Source organism: Neolamprologus multifasciatus, chromosome 13 (genome assembly GCF_963576455.1).
Source record: "Neolamprologus multifasciatus chromosome 13, fNeoMul1.2, whole genome shotgun sequence".
Lineage (NCBI taxonomy): Eukaryota > Metazoa > Chordata > Actinopteri > Cichliformes > Cichlidae > Neolamprologus > Neolamprologus multifasciatus.
Window position 1 is genome coordinate 29,848,766 of NC_140451.1, and position 14,013 is coordinate 29,862,778.

Genomic DNA, 14,013 nt, shown 5'->3' on the forward strand with positions numbered 1-14,013 from the left:
CATGGCAATCGTAACGCTGCCGCCTGGAACAACAGAACGTAGCTGTCAAACAAAACCTAAACAGTCCTGACCCGCCACAATATGAAACAGGGAAGTACCGCCGTGTAATCCATTTATTTCAACAAAGTAACTGTATTCTAAATACCACCTTTTTAAACGGTAACTGTAACGGAATACAGTTACTCATATTTTGTATTTTAAATACGCAACGGCGGTACATGTATTCCGTTACTCCCCAACACTGCGCTTAGTATTCATCCACAAACCGAGGTTGCATTTATTTCCTCCCATGCTGATATTGTTATGTAGTGGAAATGATGCTGACCAGGTGAACTGTAGATAAATCACTGCTGGCAATAGCAGACAGGGAATAACAACTTACCCCAAACATAATGTAATCAGTTGAGTGTTTCACTACACTACACCATATAGAACATGAACAATAGATTTGAGATTAAAGATCCACATCGAACAGTGCAGTTTGTATACAAAGGGCTACTGTATCTAGAAAGTTCATCAGCTGTAAAGCATTGGCCGAAAGTCGGTAGTTTCACCTCGAGGATTATTGTTTCCTTTAAGATTCACAGTGCTGGAGTGCAGAGCACACACAAAAAACAATGTGCCACCTTTCTGCTACTGACAGGTCTCACTGTTTAATTTCTATATTTTATAAGATAAAAAAATATATATGTCTCTGTAAGCAGCATATATAGGATAAACTGTGGATGGTTGTTTTTCTCAGTCTGGCTCGTTTCATCTGTCACAGCAGCACATCAAGCGCTGGTGACGTAGCCCCTCTGCAAACCGCTTCATTTTTAAAAGAAAATGGGACCGTGACTGACCGTGAACCAAAAGATGGGCAGCTTAGCCGAGTGTGTGCAGGCTAGAGAATATTAGTGCTGGAAAATCCATTTCCTGCAAGTGTTGCAGTCTCGAACAATATGCCCTAAATGCTCCGCATCCTCAAGTAAACCTAATAACTCTGACACACAGCTAACTGTGAAAAATATTATGCCTCTTTCATCACTTGCAAGTGAACAAATGGTAATTGCAGCAAATACATTCCTCCCAGCACCTATAATTTTGTAAACACCCAAACAGCTGCAAGTTCTCAGAGTTGCCTTCCTCCACATCTCTCTTTTTTACATCCAACTGAAGAGAGAAAAATAATGAGAAGGATGTTGCAGCAATGCGACAATTTCACATATTTATTTGAGGTAATCAGGCTGCATTATTGATAATCTTTATGTTTTTATTCAATTAGGAGAATTTGTACTGTTGATTTTTAACCTAAAATGACCCTGTTTGCCTATTATTGGCTTTATAGATTTCATTTAATCTTTATGTCTTACTCTATAGAGATATAGAGCTTCGGAATATCTTCATGAGGAATGTCTATGCATGCTGGTTAGTCAACCACAAGATTAAAACCACTGACAAGAGGATAATAACATCGATCACCTCATTACAATGCAATGTCCTGCTGGGAAATCTTGGGAAATAATAGGACTGAAAGCTATATTCTCTTGGGTGAAAGTCCAGCATCTGACTTACGCCATTGCACCTTCCTCCTTATCACAATTTACTAACTTGAAACCTGACACTTCAGTGTGTAGATTTATGAGCAACCAACACACGTGGAGCTCTTTGGCATTGATTCTCCAAGCCTTTGAACTCTGCTACAGTAACGAACACCATTTTTCCAAATGATATTTCCTCATTTGGTGTTTTGTTGACGATGGAAAACACATTAGTCGAATGTCTTCCTTAAGTCTTCAGTGCAATTCTAGTGACTGTTTCTAGGATACGATTCACATCATTTTCAAACTTATCAAATATGTGACCCTCGTACCCCATCGATATGATTACTGTCATCCTAGCAGACACTAGAAGAAATGTATCATCATATGATGAACGTGATCACTCAGAACATCTTTGTATTGATTTGTGTTGACATTTTCCTCTAAGAAGACCCAAAACATGTCGCCCACCATCAACTATCTGTACATATAAAGTAAAACCGATGACTGCTGTTGCCCCATAAAATAACTCGTATATATTAAACATTGATTATTTCAGTGTTTACTCTTACTTTTTTATATTATTTTCTTTCTCTCTTTCTCAAGTGCAAATGGCCTGTGGATGATATGTATAAAATCCAATATAACATTATACAATTTTTTGGGGGGGGGCATAATACTGATATACAGTGGGCTGTGTCATCAGATAAACCCGCCATGCATTATGTGAAAAAAATCAATCATTAATGGATTTTAAAAGAAGAGGAGAAGAATATTTGTTTTTGGCGAATCTTGTAAGTTGAATATCTGACTGGTTGTGATACTTAATCACATTGATACGAAAATCATTTTTACAAAATCTAATGCTGCCATGAAACAGTTGTACTTATTGATTTGTAACATCAGCCACAATAGTCTAACACACACGGGCTGTGTAACTGTTAAAGGGACAACAGTTTTAAACAAACTAGCTAAATTTCTGCTTCACATCTCTTGGTATATATATATATATATATATATATATATATATATATATATATATATATATATATATATATATATATATATATATATATGAACAGTGTTGGGAAGGTTACTTTAAAAATGTATTCCATTACAGAATACAGAATACATGCCCCAAAATGTATTCTGTAACGTATTCCGTTACGTACTCAATGACAGTAACGTATTCTGAATACTTTGGATTACTTAATATATTATCATGCTTTTTACAACTACGTGAATGTACTATTGCTGTGTGATTTATTACTATTACTGAAGGTTCGCGGCTCCAAACCGTAGTAAAGGGACCTCTGACTAATACGGCGGGTCCGTGTTGGCTCATAGCCGAAAACTAGCTTTACTTTGTTGTCTGGGTCAAGTTTTCTTGCGAGAGACAGAGAGAGGCGTTGAAAGGCTGCTCCAACGGAACTTATTGTTTTCGGAGGAAAACACGAACACGGTGTACAGTCGAGTCTTAATAGCTTACTTACAACTGGGCTCGTCAGGCTCTCTTCTTGGCTGCAGTGGTTATATACAAGCTATGCTTGTAGCATTCTACCTGTTAGCTTAGCACAACAACAACAACAAAAAGGGCTCTCTCACCCAGGAAACAGGAGAGAGAGAGAGAGAGAGCGTTACCCTGTAACCATGGCAACCGTAACGCTGCCGCCTGGAACAACAGAACGTAGCTGTCAAACAAAACCCAAACAGTCCTGACCCGCCACAATATGAAACAGGAAAGTACCGCCGTGTAATCCATTTATTTCAACAAAGTAACTGTATTCTAAATGCCACCTTTTTAAACGGTAACTGTAACGGAATACAGTTACTCATATTTTGTATTTTAAATACGTAACGGCGGTACATGTATTCCGTTACTCCCCAACACTGTATATAAAGTATATAAATTCAAGAACTGTAGCAAGGACCTAATATAAACTCATTTCCCACTTTATTAGGTACACCTGTTCAACTTCTTGATAATGAAAATATCTAATGAGCCAATCACATGGCAGCAACTGAGCAATTCAGGACAGGGGATGAAATGTGATTTAAGTGACATTAAGTGTAGGCGGTCGGAGTATTTCAACAATGGCTGATCCACTGGATTTTCACACACAACCAGCTTTAGGGATTACAGAAAACGGACCAGATAGAGAAACTCTACAGTGAGCGGCAGTTGTCACCTTGCTGATGTCAGAAGTCAGAGGAAAATAGCCAGACAGCATTTACCTGAGAGAGGCAACAGCAACTCGAATAACCAGTTACAAGCAAGCTATGCAGAAGAGCATCTCTGAATACACGACAGCTTCGATACTGATGGCTTTCAGCAGGAGAAGACCACAACAGGTGCCACTGATGTGGGCTAAATAAAGGTAACTGAGGCTACAGTTCACACAGGCTCACCAAAATTGGTCAGTAGAAGACTGGAAATATGCTGCTTCATATGAGGAGTCTGGATTTATGCTGCAACATCTGGATGGTAGGGTAAACACTTGGCATAACCAGCATGAAAACCTAAAGCCATCCTGCCTTTTATCAGTAGTCTATGCTGGTGATGGTGTAAGGGTTTGTGGGATACTTGCTGCACGTACCTCCCTTTGAGCCTCTTAGTACCAACTGAGCATCGTTGAAACTCTACAGCCTGCCTGAATGTTGTTGCTGACACTGTCCGTTCCTTCAAGATCACAGTGTGCCCATCTTTTCCAACAAGATGTCACAAAGCAAAGTAATCTCACACTGGTTTCTTGAACAGCACAATGAGTTCACTGTATTTCAGTGGCCTCCAGAGTAATGGGACCTCAGTCCAATAGTGCACCTTTGGGATGTGGTGGAACGGGAGATTCTCATTATTATCATACAGCCACAAATCTGCAGCAACTGTATTATGCAATAATAAAAACGTGGACTAAAATATCTCAGCAATGTTTCCAGCACCTTTGTGAATCTATGTCATTAAATTTTAAAGTAGTCCTGAAAGCTAGCAGGCTGTGCCTAATAAAGTGTCTGTTGTGTGTAATGTTGTTGAATACGAATATATTTAAAAAGTAGATCAAAAATATATATTTCAACACACATAAAGTTGTTCAGACTTCTGGTTTCTTCTCTTGAGTGTGTGCTTTCCCTCTCGCTCTCTACCACAGAGAGCTAATTACTGTAAACTCAGCTTTTTTATTTTTGTTTTTGCTTTTTTTTGGTCAAAAGATGCTTTGATACATTTTCTCTGCTCATCACAGAGGAAAGAAAAACCCGGGCTTTATGGTTTGATGTTCTGCTTGCTTGTCTTGTTTGCCTATATGTTCCACTTCTGTGCGGTGTGTGGGCCAGACCATCAGGTCAGCTGCAGACACTTTGGCCCAGTGTTTCATCCATAAAACTAAACCTTCGGGGGCCCTTGTTCCATATGCATCTTTGCTTCGTACCACTCAACATTCCCACCAGCGTACTGTTCACTAATCCACTCACACATTCTCTGATGAAACTGACTTCCAGAGCTTACGGTCGTCTTTGTGTTGGTATTTTTATGTTAATTTCATGTTTTTTGTTAAAATAAATTAGTATTTACTGCCCTTCACCCTGTGTCTCTGTCTCTTGTCATGGCTTCTGAGCTGAGGTCTTGGCAATTTGCATATATTAAGAACATTATTATCCATATTAATCACATTATAATAGTGGGTTACCAAACAACGGGCTTTGCCTAGTGCTACTCTGTCACCATGTCCACTCCAAGTAAAAAAAAAGAAGCTAATCCTGTCATAATGTAACTGTCAGTTCTTCCATGAAATGAATCAGAAGTGCTGCAATTTTTAGTCATAGTGGTCATGAGGATGGACACGGTTCTGTGTTAGTGGGATTTTGTAGACCACAGCGAGTGTGTCTGAAATCAGACTGGAGTGCTTGTTGTGGCACTGGGATGTAATAAATCCATGACCTTGGTCTGGAAGGTTTAAGGTGTTCTGTGGCAGGATAAACCAGACCTCTTGGTGCCTTGTTAAGGTGGCATGACTCACCTGCTTGTGGTGATGGTCGTAGGAGTTGATGTGGTTGTCAAACTGTTGGTGTCTCAGATACTGCTTATCGCAGAGCTCACAGTAAAACCTCGAGTCCCCCTCCTCCTACCGAGAGAAAAAGGCGAGAAGGAAATCAGACGAGGAGAAAGGAGTGAAAGTCGTAATATGAAAATATAATTTCTTATATTGTGTCCATGTGGTGACCTTGGGAGTTATTGCTCCATTAACAAGACATATGGCTCTTTATTCTCAGTTTATGATGATTTTTTACTAGAAAAATATTCATTTTTTAAATGGTACTTTTTGAAGCATGAATCATGTTATTTTCTTTATTTCGTGTGCAAAAGGATTCTGGTTAGTGAAAAGGGAGTAGAGTGTGAAAATAAGGAGGAAAAGCAAAGATGAAGCTGTATCACACAAAGTTTCTTTCCGGATTAATTTTCAGCAAACTATCACAGTTTTATCTCTTTAAAGGTTTGGCTATAGCTTCCTCCTATACACACTTTTTCCTTTGGACTTTAGACTTAAATCATTCTTTTTTTAATAAAGCTTGTAATTAGAGCCAAATCAAACTCAGACTTTCTGTGATACACAGACCATTTCTTTCCCACCCTCCTCTATTTACTTCCTAGGTGTTTGTACACTATCTCTGCATGTCAAAATGTGTCTTCTCTGTCCCAGGCCAGTGTGTGTTCTGTGTCCCTGTGCCTTTTTCTTTCTTCTCACCCCCGAGCTGGTCAGGACAGATGTTTGTCCTGCTTGTTCTGCAGAGGTTTCGTTCTGTTAAAGGGAGTTTTCCTCTCCCTCTGTGTAGAGGAGGCATCTAATTGAAAACCTACTGAGTTTCCATACTGGTTGTCTGTTTCTCTGTGTTGGCCCTGTAACAGGCTGGTGACCTGTGCAGGGTGTACCCTGTCTCTCGCCCTATCATAGCTGGGATAGACTCCAGCAGCCCATGACCCTGAGTTGGATAATCAGAATAGAATGAATGGATGAAGTGAAATGAACTAGCTGAATGCATTGACTGGATATTGAAACCTTGACTCTTCAGTATGTCCATTGCCATCATGGTCAAAGGAGCTTGCAAAGAAAAGCGTCTGGACTTCTTTAAGTTGCTTGAAGACGTTTCACCTCTCATCCGAGAAGCTTCTTCAGTTCTAAGGTCAAATGGTGGAGAGTCCCAGATATAAACCTAATGGGAGTGTCCCCCCACAGGGGGACAAAAGGACCCCCTGATGATCCTCTAAAGGATCATCAGGGGGTCCTTTTGTCCTCGGATGAGAGGTGAAACGTCTTCAAGCAACTTAAAGAAGTCCAGACGCTTTTCTTTGCAAGCTCCTTTGACTACAATGACCTGGATGACTGAGAATCTTCACAGACACATTGCCATCATGGTACTTTGAACCCTGGCAGGAAGGTTAGGGTGAAAGACTAAGGACCCCCCAGGTTTATACAGTAGCAGCCTGTCACTGACAAGAGTAGAAACCCTACCGACCCTATCATACCTTGCTTTATCATCTATTTTAGAAGGGACCATAATTTTCTAAATGAATATCATGGTATAATACACAAGACTTGCAACCAGTGACTGAGACTGTAAACTCTTCTTAAACTGTTACTCAAGTCATAGTCTGAGTGAAAAGTCATATTCTCAAGGTCTTCTTTACAATTGGACTTCTTTTGTGCAACAAGAGAAGTCACCCGAGTGCCGGTCATTAGAGATAATGCAGATTTGTCGATGTGTGCTGACCGTAATGAATTTTAGGTAATGGTTTTTCTGTGTAAACACTCTGCTTATTACAGAATAAGAAAAAAGATTTGTAAACCCTCTAATATATATTTTCTACATATCTCCAATAAACATGAACTAAACTTCATCAGATCTGCACACAAGTCCTAAAAGGCGATAAAGAGAACCCAATTAAACAAATGAAATGAAAATATCATTACTGGTGATTGTATTTTTCTGGGCTAGATGACATTTTAAAATCCGTCAGATCACGAGGCATGCAGCTTTTAAAAAATGTAGAGTTTGTTAAATTAGATTGAAAACAGTCCTTTTCACAATATCCCAACAGAAATTACAAACAATACTTATACTAAAGCACTGTAAAATATTAACTAGCTAATATGTTTTCTGTATTCAAATCATCTGATCAAGATGTTAAATACAATGCATAAATGTATGTGAAGGCCCTGAAGGTGTTTTGAGAGAAATAGCTGATTACAAAGACGTAGATTGTTATGCAAAACCAAACAAACTAACAAAGCCTCAGAGTTACACAGAATGTTTTTATTTTCATCTTATTGCACAGGATAAAAAAATAAATATATAAAGTTTAAGGACCTTTGGGCTACATGATTTAACTGTGGAAAAGCCCAGTTTGCATGATGAACACTTTTAGTGTTGATACCCTGAAGGAATTTGACTTCTGCCAAGTGGATTTTAAAATACAGATGTTTTTCATATTGCCATTTTCACATTAAGAGGACCAGCGATGCTCATTTTCATATCCTTTATGTAATCTTCGGGTCTGCTACAGTAGCTTTGATTCTCATTGTTCAAAATCGAGGATTATTTTGATGTTATACTCTGCACTGGTGCAGCCACTTTTAGTTTATGCCCTGTCTGTAGCAAGGTATTTTAGCATCCTTTCCTCTTCCTTCAAGACAGCCTTGCCCCTTATTAGCACAAGGATTGAATGTGCCTACAGCCAGGGCTGTGTGCTTCAGATGAGCATATAAGGGATGTCCCATCTGTCTGATGTCTTACAGGTCCAAGCTTACAAAAAAAAATGAGCATTTAGCGCAGTCTGAAACCTTTTCGCTCACAGGGATCAAATGCACATACAGTGGCCATGTTTAATATGAGCATCCCCAATTCTAACAGTAAATAGTTAACAGAAAATAATAAAGTAATAATAAAAGCACTTTAGCTGTGCGCTTTGTAAAGTGTAAATGCCTCTTATGACCATGTCTAAAGCAGATTTACCGCATATTTTCTTTCCTTATCGAAGAAAAAAGAAGAGAAGAAAGAAAGAAAACTGCATTAAGCCGCCTGCTGATTAAATTATTAGTCATAGACTCGAAAATGTTCACAGCCATTTAGATTATGTAAAGAAAAATAAAATCCGACTTATCAGATAAAGACGGAAAAGTACATTTCAAAGTGTGTTTGCATATTTATAAATCATGATTTTGAAAGTTGGCCATAGGAAGCGAGATGAAAACTAAATGTGTTTGTGGAAAAGCCCTCTGTGTTGGCTGGAGTGCTAAATTACAGCCATAACCAGTATAGGTTGTAAAAAGCGTTTATGGGGATGTGTATTCATCATACTCAAGCTTTTAATTTGTTACCTGTCATATTGTGTGTGCGTGAGTGTTTTTGTGTATGTGTGTGTGTCTGTGTGTGTTCATTGTTGAGTTTGTCATTTGGAGTGATGCTGTCTCTATTGCTTCCGATGGCTAATGGGCCCTTCAATCACAATTATTGATCAGCAATCTGAGTGTCTGAGTGAACACACACACACACGAGCTGATACACACCCAAATATGCACGCACAAAAAAACACACACAGTTTTGCAAACCCATATGTGATCATTTCTCTTTATACAGAACATACAGAAGTGTGTCTAAAGCCCACGTGCTTTCACAAATGCAATGGAAGATTTTAGCATGCACACACACAGACACACACATTCTCCATTAATGGAAGATTGATTTATCTTTTAAAGCAGGGAAAACTCAATCTGTGACACGACCTTCAGTGGAGGTCTGGGTACTCGGCTGTGTGTGTGTGTGCGTCACACATTGCATAAGTTGGAAAATTCAAACTTTTTGTCTCTAAAAATCGAGAAGCTTCCCGAGCGCTGTGAGCATTGTGAAGAGGTCTGCGGGAGAGGAGGGGCCGGAGACAGAAAGACAAAGACAGAAAATGTGATAGAGGACAGACAGAGACAAACAGAAAGCCTGTGACAAAAGCAGAGGGGAAACACAGACAACCTCCCTTAATCCCTCAACGTCCCAGAACGGCTGCCATCCTCTGCCATTACCGCAGGGATCTCCTCCTTTACTCAGCATTAGCTCATCAGAGAAGTGATTACCGTAGCTACCATAATTCCATTAACTAACGAATTTATGTTGCATTATTCTATTACACAACGAAACATTACATTTGCATTATTTAATCAAAGACGGCATAGGTTTGCATTATGTCATTAAAGATGTCGTTGGGTTGCATTAAGCCCGCTGAGGATGGGTTTCCATGTCCATTACACATGACTTGCTGGATAGCTTGGAAATTGCTGCTCAGTAAACTCAAATTAAAACACATTACAGTTTAGAAGCTTTTGGTGCACTGCTGTGCAACAAAATAAAGATGTTTTCTTGTTGTTCTTTGAAAATCTCATTCCTTTTTTTTTATTTGATTCTATTTTGTTGTTTTTTTTTTTACTTCAGTTGTGGGAGAGCTTTGCGGAAGAGTTTGGGAAATTGTCTGACCTGTAGAGTGAATGAATTTTTTAAAACCCTTTGGACAAACTCTCAGATGCACAGCTGTGAGGAGAAAAAGTAACCTCCCAAATCCACACTACATCTTACAAGCACAGAAAAACAATTTCTGAATAGCTGCTCAGTCAGACCACATGTATTTAAACAAAAAAAACCCAGCTAACTGAAGCGGAGGTGAGTCACGACATATCAGTCAATCTCCAAAAGCTGGTGAACAACTGCATTTAAAAATACAGATGTGATGCTGGCTGCTGCATTCCCTGCTTTAATTTCCAGCTTATTTCAGTGCTCAGGTGTTTGGTTCATGAGAGAATGAGCATAATATCTCGCTGTTCTGCGTTGTGACCTAAGTGGGTGATTGGTAATTTATCCAACTGTGTCTGTTCAAGCATTACTCAAACATTATTCGGTTGCAGAGTTTGAAGAGTACGGAGCCCCGCAGGGGACATGGGAGAAAAAGAAATTAAGACGGACTTTTGCGAGATCTCGCAAAACAAACTCGGGATCTCGCAAAACTTTTGCGAGGTCTCGCAAAACAAACTCGGGAGATCTCGCAAACGTTTTAGCCGCATTCTTCGGACACTGGCTCGAAGCCGACCGGGCGGTCGAGGCACGATGTGCCGGGAAAGCGGTGTTCCTCCCGGCTGTAGTAGGTCTCGACCTCCCGTTAGCTTCGAGCTAATGGGAAGAATGCGGCTAAAACTTTGCGAGATCCCGAGTTTGTTTTGCGAGATCTCGCAAAAGTCCGTCTTAATGTTTTTTTTCTCCCATGTCCCCTGCGGGGCTCCGTAGAAGAGGCTTAAGTAAAAGTAGCTGCAGTAACATTGCCTTGGCTGTTTGACTCTCTGTCTCTTTACACACCACTGTGCATTTAAATATTACTTATTATTAATCTCTGGCTCTCTTCCATAGCATGTTTTTTGTCCTGTCTTTCTCCCATTATCCCCAAACCGTGGCGAAAGATGGTGTCCCTCCATGAGGCTAGTGCCTTCTTGTTAAAAGGGAGTTTTTCCTTCCGACTGTCACCAAGTGCTTGCTCATTAAGGGTCATCTGATTGTTGGGGTTGACTGTATTATTGTAGGGTCTTTACCTTACAAAATAAAGTGCCTTGAGTCAACTGTTGTTGTGATTTGATGCCATATGAATACAACTGAGCTGAAACTGAATTGAATAAATCTGTTTTCGCTTCATGAGACACCAGGAAAAAAAGAAAAAGAAAAAACAGGGAATTCACTTTCAATCACTTTCACCAAATGTACTAAATCATATAACTAAATAGCATATTTCCATACTTCTGTGTGGAGCTTACATGCTCTCCCTGTGCTTGCAGGCGTTCTCTCTAGTTGCTCTCACATTTTAATACATGCATATTTGGTTAATCGGTGATTAGTTCACTCGGAAATGGTCACAGGTGTGAATGTGAGCATGAGTGGTTGTCTGCCTCCTGTGCTGGCTCTACGACAGACTGGCAACCTGTCTTGTTTACTGGACCCTATCCTAGTGCACAAGTCTGAATTGGATAAGCAGTTAAAAAGATGGATGGAAAAGCAAAAGCAACTCTGATGGACCTTCATCTTATCAACATGCCAATATGAACCTGCTAGTCTGTTGACTTGATTTTCTGGGTACAACTCCTGGATTCTGGTCTAGCCACGATAATACAGCCCATGTATTATATCTATACCCAATAATGAATGTCCAATTCTTTCATTTCTAATTCTTTAAAATGAAAATTGATGCTTTCAAGATTGTATTTTGGTACCTGCGTGCAGCCAAAGCATGTTCAAACATGACTGCTCACCAGAAATAAAAAACTAGAAGGCTTCTGGTACCGAAGGTCTTGTCTCTTGGTTACAAATTCTACATATTTATATGATGATATCTGATTATAGACATTAACAAGAAGTCAACAGGTAAATTGTAAATAAGATACAACCATTAGCCGCAGACAGTGTTGGGGAGTAACGGAATACACGTACCGCCGTTACGTATTTAAAATACAAAATATGAGTAACTGTATTCCGTTACAGTTACCGTTTAAAAAGGTGGTATTTAGAATACAGTTACTTTGTTGAAATAAATGGATTACATGGCGGTACTTCCCTGTTTCATATTGTGGCGGGTCAGGACTGTTTGGGTTTTGTTTGACAGCTACGTTCTGTTGTTCCAGGCGGCAGCGTTACAGTTGCCATGGTTACAGGGCGAGGCTCTCTCTCTGCGTGTTTCCTGGGTGAGAGAGGCCTTTTTGTTCTTGTTGTGCTAAGCTAATAGGCAGAATGCTACAGGTATAGCTCTAAAGAATGTAGCATCATGGGCAGTGTAGTCCGTGCTGCAGGGAGAATGGACTGCCATACACGTTATGTGTCTGTGAGCGAGGGAGGGAGAAAAAGGAAAAGTACGAGCTGTCATCGAGCAAAAACGGGAGCTGGAAGCATGTAAATATAATAATAACCACTGCAGCCAAGAAGAGAGCCTGACGAGCCCAGTTGTAAGTAAGCTATTAAGACTCGACTGTACACCGTGTTCGTGTTTTCCTCCAAAAACAATAAGTCCTGTTGGAGCAGCCTTTCAACGCCTCTCTTTGTCTCTCGCAAGCAAAGTTGACCCAGACAACAAAGTAAAGCTAGTTTTCGGCTACGAGCCCGACACAGAACCCACCGTATTAGCCAGAGGTCCCTTTACTACGGTTCGGAGCCGCGGACCTTCAGTAACAGTAATAAATCACAGCAATAGTACATTCATGTAGTTGTAAACAGCATGATAATATATTAAGTAATCCAAAGTATTCAGAATACGTTACTCTCATTGAGTAACGTAACGGAATACGTTACAGAATACATTTTGGGGCATGTATTCTGTAATCTGTAATGGAATACATTTTAAAAGTAACCTTCCCAACACTGGCCGCAGAGCAACATGAGCATCCTCTTGATTTCATGATTCTGGACACTTGACTAATGTTGTAAGGTTGGAATGGAGCTATTAGAAGAAAAGATAACTTTCTCCATAGACCTACAGACAGCTGGTATACATCTGTCTGAATTTGAGTTTCCTTTTTCATATTATGAAACCAAAACAGGGCTCATATCTGCTTGCAGATGCAAAATTGTCTGTTATGTCTTGTTACTGTAATTGTCAACATCTGATTAGACCTGAGTGTTTCATCTTGACTCCTCTGCTTTTTTTTTGGTACATTTCAAGTTGAAGAAAACATATGAAAGAAATAGAATATAAAGCATCAAATAGTGCACATTTTGCCCCGCTCAACTCAATATCTTGAAATGTTTTACTTTTGCTGAAACAAAGCTGTCGGCTGTAACTAATTTGATTTTCGATGTCTTGTAACTGGCTTGATAAGTCTGATGTGTGAAGTGAAGCCCCTCTGCAGCTTTTTTCCTGCCTCGCATGCTCACTGAGCTGCTCCTGTAAATGACTTTCTTACTGACAGATTTCTCTTCCTCTGTCTCCCTCAGGGTTATGTTCTTTCTCCAAGCTTGTACTTTCTTAACACTAATGACAAACCACAGTCAGGATGTAGATAGACTCTTTTATCAGGTTTAAGGGAATAAAAAGGAGAATATTGATCATTTTATGCTGCCCATGGTGTGGCTTAATCACCACCTTAATGCACTAAAAATTAGGGACAAGGTCAAAACATTTTTTTTTAAAAAAAGAGAAAGAAATGAAAGAAAGATGAATTATTGAATATTTTCTGTCAGTGTCTGAAGAAAAAGACAAGATCTGAAAGAAATGCTGCGGCATTTGTTCACCTTTATATCGAATGAGCTCTTTAAATGTTCTTTCACTGCTTATAATGAATACCGGCTGATGTGACAACTAGGTGATAAGTAGCCTGGAAGGTTAGCAGCATTCAATAAGTCACTGCTCGCTACTAGTAAGGCCTCTGTGTAATATCTCGGAGTGCCAAAAGTCAATAAAATATGTAATATAAGTAAATATGAGGTTACT

At 39.6% G+C, this 14,013-nt stretch overlaps 1 protein-coding gene across 2 annotated transcripts in view; it reads right to left on the bottom strand.

The window, feature by feature from the left end:
- The window catches only part of LOC146505768 (uncharacterized), a 97,218-nt gene that overhangs the window by 19,700 nt on the left and 63,505 nt on the right, over positions 1 to 14,013 (bottom strand). For both annotated transcript variants that reach the window (XR_014877609.1, XM_085182921.1), the window contains exon 2: positions 5,534 to 5,638. Coding sequence is in view for 1 of the 2 variants with exons in the window: in XM_085182921.1 (XP_085039047.1) it covers positions 5,534 to 5,638 (105 nt within the window). In the remaining variant the exon portion in view is untranslated. The remainder of the gene's footprint in view (positions 1 to 5,533; positions 5,639 to 14,013) is intronic.